At 46.6% G+C, this 7,327-nt stretch overlaps 1 gene segment (V, D, J or C); it reads right to left on the reverse strand.

The window, feature by feature from the left end:
- Positions 1 to 304: 304 nt before the first annotated feature.
- LOC134410889 (immunoglobulin lambda variable 2-18-like) lies at positions 305 to 846 on the reverse strand. The segment is given in 2 exon segments: positions 305 to 644; positions 801 to 846. Coding segments are annotated over 2 exon segments (360 nt in total).
- Between the last annotated feature and the right edge of the window lie 6,481 nt (positions 847 to 7,327).

The following is a 7,327-nucleotide window of genomic DNA, read 5'->3' on the forward strand; positions in this document are numbered from 1 at the left end:
CCTATGGCAGGGGCTCACGGAGAAGGGCCCCTGTAGATGATCTTAAGGTCTGGGCAGGTACATAATTAAGCTTTTTACTAAAGCCAAATGAGTTTTATATTCATCAACTTAAAGTATTTTTTATTATTATTTGTAACACTAATTTGGACTCATGGCATTGCATATTCCCTTTGCAAAATTTTAGTTTGCCTGTGCAATTTGACCTCTGATCATTTTGGGCTTCGTGTCGTAACATGAAAATATTTGATTTGGTATGAAATATCATAGCGTTCAGTTCAGAGAAGAAATTCACATGTTAGGAAGGGTGAAGGTTTTTGTCTCAGTTCCCCATTAGAATTTATCACTGTGGAACGAGCTGCTGTAATACATTGCACAGTAATAATTCGCTTCATCTTCAGCCTGAGTGCCGGTGATGGTTAAAGAGGCCGTGTTCCCAGAGCGGGAAGCAGTGAACCGATCCGGGATCCCTTCTCCCCTGCCGTATCCACCATCAGCATGCACATAGCGAGGACCCTGGCCAGGTTTCTGTTGATACCAGCCTGTGGTATATGGGTTACTGCTGATGGCGCAGGATATTGTAGCTGTTTGTCCCGGGGACACAGACACAGTGGCCGGCTGAGTCAATGTTGGCTGTGAACTGACACCTTTAAGAAAATGAATAAGCACCAACAATAAACAAGATGCATTTCCTGTGCTTCCAAATATCACAACATAGTTATTTTTATATAACAGGAGCATGAGATTGAGCACTGTCCTTGTTGGGTGTGTGTGTGTGTAAAGACGGTCCTTTGTATGCTTACCTGAACAGTAACTGAGAAGTGTGAGAAAAAGCAGAGTCCTGGCCATGGTGAGCTCTTGGAAGGAGTTTGACTCTCTCAAGCAAACGAACATCTAGCCTGGATCGTCTGCTGGTCTTAAATTCATCTGGAACTGAGGGTTGATCAGTCATGCAAATGTGTTCTTGCTTATTGGCTTGTCTGGAGATTGTCCACCTCCCCTGATGAGATGTGACGTTCTAGTGAAACCAATGGCCAGAAATGACTTTTGCATGAAGAGGATTAAAAAGAGCCAGGTGAAAACCATCCCTGCTCTGTCCATGACGGGGGAAATTGCGGCAGGCACAACAGATTGAGACCATTTTCTCTTTATAACAATATCCTTTGTTGGAGAACAGCTGGACAATGGTCACCTAGGTCTAAATGAACATGCAGGAGAAAATAGGTGGGATGGGGAATGAGCCCTTCTTTCCTCTGGTTCTCACCCAAGACCTCAACCCATGGACATTTCCTTACAGCCCTGGTTGTTCCAGGGTGAGGTGCAGAGTGTAGCCGTGTGTGTAGGCAGCCCATGCAAGCGGGCCAGAATCAGTGTTATATGTTCAAACCTCATTGTTCCAGTTATCAATCAGGCCGCTGCACTTTTGTAAACTGCCCAGAGAACTTTTGTAAACTGCCCAGCTCAGGCTATGGGGCGGTATATAAATGTAACAAACAAATAAATAAATAAATAAAAATTGCACAAGCATCTTCAAAGGCTGCCCCACGTAGAGGGCATTGCAGTAATCTAATTTGGAGGCTACCAGAATATGGACAACTGAAGCTAGGTTATCCCTGTCCAGATAGAGGCGTAGCTGGGCCACCAACCAGAGTTGGTATATATATCAAAGTTATGTTCAAAACTTGCAAGAACTTTACCCAAACGACGATAGGGAGTAATCCAGAACATAGCTTAAGTGCAATTGCAGTGAAAAATGTCAACTCTGTCCTTCTTCATCCTGCAGAACAGAGGATGATGTTGGAGAGTCAAAATCAGCTCCTGAGGACATATGGAAGCCACTGCGTCATGCCACAGGATTCGTCATGTAGCAAGTTGCATATAGAGGAACGCAGACTTTTTGCCTTAAAGGGTTTGCACTTGCATAACACATAGATGTGCAAAGAAGATGAAGGGCCTGAAAGTCTAGTGAGAGACATGGGGGGTTGACTGCAAAGCCAGACAAGATCTGTAGGTATGAGCAAAGCGGAAGACCCAGAGGAAGTCCCCATGGATGCGGAACATTCTTCAGCTTCACTTCACCCAGGTGCAGTAAATGCTGAGTTCATCTATCAGCCAATGATGGAAAAAAATGGGCCAACATTTTCCCCTAAAGGATAAACCCAGAACAGCAAGCAAGCATCCAAAGAAAAACTAGATTTAAGCTGCCGCTAAATTCCAGGCTTTCATTTTTAAACACTCTAAAGAATTCAGATTTTTTATTTGAAATGCTAGTTCAAATTCATGGTGTTACAAAGGTGTCGCATAGGTTCTTCCCCTTAATTTCTAGATTAGATTTGAAGTTGTACCTATCTTAATTTGAAGGCTTAATTTCATAATCTGAAAGCATTTAATTTTGCATAAAATGTCCTAGAGAGCATCCAGTCTCAAGGAGGGATATGGTCCTCAAATAAACAGAATCTGTGCATCTTCAAAAAAACAAAGAAAAAAAAGCTGGATTGCTTAGGAATTTGTAGGTCTGATTCATAGCAGTCCATAGCAGGTGTTCTTTGAAATGAACCTGAGCGAACATTTCAGCATTGAATTCTTCAATTCATACACTCCTGTTTGTCTCTATTATTATTATTATTATTATTATTATTATTATTATTATTATTATTTATATAGCACCATCAATGTACATGGTGCTGTACAGAGTAAAACAATAAATACCAAGACCCTGCCGCAAAGGCTTACATTCTAATGAAATCATAATAAAACAATAAGGAGGGGAAGAGAATGCACCAAACAGGCAGTATAAAAGTCAGAACAAAATCAAGTTTTAAAAGCTTTAGGAAAAAGAAAAGTTTTTAGCTGAGCTTTAAAAGCTGCGATTGAACTTGTAGTTCTCAAATGTTCTGGAAGAGCGTTCCAGGCGTAAGGGGCAGCCGAAGAAAATGGACGAAGCCGAGCAAGGGAAGGAGAGACCCTTGGGCAGGCGAGAAACATGGCATCAGAGGAGCGAAGAGCACGAGCGGGGCAATAGTGTGAGATGAGAGAGGAAAGATAGGAAGGAGCTAGACAGTGAAATCTTTGTAGGTCAACAGGAGAAGTTTATATTGGATTCTGAAGTGTAAAAAGTGTACTTTTTAGAAAGTACAACAGTGAAGCGGGGTGTTTTACCCTTCAGGGCTGTACATTTTCTTTCAAATAAACCTGAAAGAACACATAATGGTTGTGTAAGGATATAATATGTACGTACATGATGCTGCCCTGTAGATGGACTTCTGGACACATTTACAAAGGCCTTTTTTTAGACCTTTGAGCTCTATGTGACAAGGTATATCATCATCATATAAATATCATGAGCTATAAATAAAGCCTCTGCATCTCGATCGGTCTGGAGTCGTTCCTTCCCTACTGGGTTTGGGAAATTTCCCTAACAGCTCAAGGACAGGCGAAGGTCAACACGCCTCTCCAAAGAGTGTCAACATCAGTGTGAACATGAAGTCATGAAGCTGACTATAATAATCAGATTCATGCATAAAAACATTAGAATGAATTGCAGTGCTATTTGACATTTGTCCCTTTGTGGCAGGGGTAAGTAAATTGGTGCCATACAAATATTTCTGACTATAACTTCTGAAAATGCAAGCCACCATGGACAACGGGCAGGGATTCATAGAATCATAGAACAGCAGAGTTGGAAGGGGCCTACAAGGCCATCGAGTCCAACCCCCTGCTCAATGCAGGAATCAATGTACATGGGGTTCCCAGGTAGTCACCCTTCCAGAAACTGACCAGGCCTAGACCCGGTTAGCTTCATCAAGATCGCAGCATCCCATGCCATCACACATTGTCAGCCCCAACCTGGAGGAATTCAGAGGGTGAATGCGCATGTGCAGACTGCCTGTCTTTGAGAAAGGAATAACAACTGCTAAACACACATGCCTAGAAATGGGGGCACGTTCTTCCAGGCACTGGATGACTTGCTCCGAGCAGATCTGAGCCCCAAGGATGCTCTCGGAAGAGAAGGAATTGGGGGCTCACAAATCCCTCCCTCCCTCTGACCATCTTCACCTCCACTGCTCTGAACTAACAAGGGAATTCTCTTGCTCTGTTTCCCAGCCCTGTCCCAACACAGCCTGCCCCACAGCAATTCCACAGGTTCCCCCTTTGCTAGGAAAAGGTTCAAGCTGTGCTGGGGCTGCAGGCACAGGTGTGCTCTGGCCTCCAGGTGCAAAGAGCATTCTCCGAGGCCATGAACTTCTGCCCCAAGGAGACTTAGGCCATAGCTAGACCTAAGGTTTATCTCTGGATCGTCCAGGGGTCAAACCTGTTCATCTAGGTGACACACAGGGGATCCTGTGCTCAGGCAGGGGCGAACCTTGGACGATCCCAGGATAAACCTTAGGTCTAGCTGTGGCCTTAGACTCTGCAGCATTTTAAATCATGCAAAGTCAATGTGCATACATCTGTTTGTGCTGTGAATTTCCTTTTCCAATGTGAAATCCGGTGGATTCATCCACCTCTTTCAGACCCGGAGACTCTCCTCCTTATCCCAGGAGACCCTCCCTGCTCGAGTCCTGAAGGCCAGTTCACAGATGCTGGCCTTCGAGGTCCCACTTCGCCATCTCAGTTGGGCCTGGTCCATGGCACTGTCACAATGGCTGCCTTCTAGCTTCCAGGATGATGGAGAGTTCCAAAAGACGCTTCAGGAGACCGTTGGCCTGGCGCGGAATCTCCACGTTCATAGCAAGCAAGGATGTCCAGGCAGCAGCAGTACTGGCCGGTAAGGAGGGGCCCATGCCCAGTGAGGGTGGAGGGAGGAGGCCAGAGCGAGGAGAGGGGGGAGATCAGGGACTGGAGGGGTGGTCCCTGGGTTTGGAGGGCTGAGGGGAATGGGAGGAACGTAGGACGCCCCCTTGCTAAGAGTGCCCCTTGCTGAGGCCCTCCAGGCCAAAGTCTGCCCCCCTCCCTAAGGCAGGCGGGAGGGTGGGGTGCAGGGGACGGCTGGGGCCCTCCAATTAATGGCACACCTTTCTCTTTCTCATCCTAGGAGCCAATGGACACCTCTCCCCCACCCTCCCTCCGTCCTTCCCTCATCCTACCCGCCACCTTCTTCCCTCCCTGGTCTTCCCCCCCTCAGGTAAGGAAATGTTGACCCTGCCTCCACTCTCCCTGGACAGGCAGGGCCTTAAGGGGTGCGGGACTGAGGGCTGCAGAGGTCACCTGCTGCCCTCCCATTAATTGCTCATTTTTTTCTTTTTCATCCTAGGTCCCCATGGATACCTCCCCTGCACCCTCCCTCCGACCTTCCCGGATCCGACCCGCCACCTTTCTTTTTTCGTCTTCCCCCCTTCAAGTAAGGAAGAATTCAACCTGGCTCAGCTCTGCCTCAACAGGCAGGGCTGCAGCTCCGTAGGGCATGTGGGGCTGTGGGGGGTACAGGGATCGTCTGGGTCCCTGCCATTAACTGTACGTTTCTCTCCTTGTCATCTTAGGAACCAATGGACACATCGCCAGCCCCCTCCTTTCCTCTCCCTGCCTATCCTTCCCCCATCGTCCCGGTAAGTAAAGGTTTGGGCTCTCTCAGCCCTCCCCCCTTCACAGGCAGGGCTGCACCCCTCCTTGAGGCAGGTGGGACGGTGGGGCACAGAGAACTTCCGGTGCTCTGCCACTGACGCCCCCTTTTCTCTGCTTTTCCCCCTAGGAGCCCATGGTCTTCTGAGGAAGAAAAGGTAAGGAGAAGGTAAGGAGCACCTCTCCATTGACGGGGGCCACGCTGCGGATACCAGCGGCATCCAGGCGTCCACCCTGCAGCCGTGGCAGCCGCTTGGCCAGTAGAGCTTGGGTGGGGGGTGAAGAGGTGGGAAGAACAGCGCAGCCTTCCGAATCCTGGGGCTCGTCGACATGGGCGCTTTTGCTGCTCTTGCAGCTGGGCCATCTCCTTCGTCTCATTGTCGTTTATTGAGATAGCGCCATCATTGCACACGGTGCTGTACATAGTAAAACAATAAAACAGCAATTCCCTGCCACCTCGGCTTACATGCTGATAAAATCACAAGAAAACAGCAAGAAAGGGAAAGGAATGCACCAAACCTGCACAGGGGACACGAAAGGCAACAAGACCTTAGATGTTGAGCGCAGTGTATGGGTAGGTTCATGTCGGGAGAGGCGTTCCATCCGGTATTGCGGTCCCAAGCCATGTAGGGATTTATAGGTTAAAACCAGCGCCTTGAATTGGTCTCGGAAACGTATGGGCAGCCAATGCAAGTGGCCCAGAATCAGGGTTATATGTTGTAAGCCTATGCGGCAGGGTCTTGCTATTTACTGTGTAATCTGTACAGCACCATGTACATTGATGGTGCTATATAAATAAATAATAATAATAATAATAATAATAATAATAATAATAATAATAATAATAATACAAACCTCATTGTTCCAGTTATCAATCTGGCTGCTGCACTTTTGTAAACCGCCCAGAGAACTTTTGTAAACCGCCCAGAGAGCTTAGGCTATGGGGCGGTATATAAATGTAATAAATAAATAAAGAAAGAATTTTTTTATTTTTATTTTTTTGCACAAGCTGCAGCTTCTGAACCATCCTCAAAGGCTGCCCCACGTAGAGGGCATTGCAGTAATCTAATTTGGAGGCTACCAGAATATGGACAACTGAAGCTAGGTTATCCCTGTCCAGATAGAGGCATAGCTGGGCCAACAACCAGAGTTGGTATATGTATCAAAGTTATGTTCGAAACATGCAAGAACTTTACCCAAACGACGATAGGGAGTAATCCAGAACATAGCTTAAGTGCAATTGCAGTGAAAAATGTCAACTCTGTCCTTCTTCATCCTGCAGAACAGAAGATGATGTTGGAGAGTCTAAATCAGCTCCTGAGGACATCTGGAAGCCACTGCGTCATGCCACAGGATTCGTCAAGTAGCAAGTTGCATATAGAGGAACTCAGACTTTTTGCCTTAAAGGGTTTGCACTTGCATAACACATAGATGTGCAAAGAAGATGAAGGGCCTGAAAGTCTAGTGAGAGATATGGGGGGTTGTCTGCAAAGCCAGATAAGATCTGTAGGTATGAGCAAAGAGGAAGACCCAGAGGAAGTCCCCATGGATGCGGAACATTCTTCAGCTTCACTTCACCCAGGTGCAGTAAGTGCTGAGTTCATCTATCAGCCAATGATGGAAAAAATGGGCCAACATTTCCCCCTAAAGGATAAACCCAGAACAGCAAGCAAGCGTCCAAAGAAGAACCAGATTTAAGCTGCTGCTAAATTCCAGGCTTTCATTTTTAAACACTCTAAAGAATTCAGATTCTTTATTTGAAATGCTAGTT

This window comes from Elgaria multicarinata, chromosome 18 (assembly GCF_023053635.1).
Source record: "Elgaria multicarinata webbii isolate HBS135686 ecotype San Diego chromosome 18, rElgMul1.1.pri, whole genome shotgun sequence".
NCBI classification, from domain to species: Eukaryota; Metazoa; Chordata; class Lepidosauria; order Squamata; family Anguidae; genus Elgaria; species Elgaria multicarinata.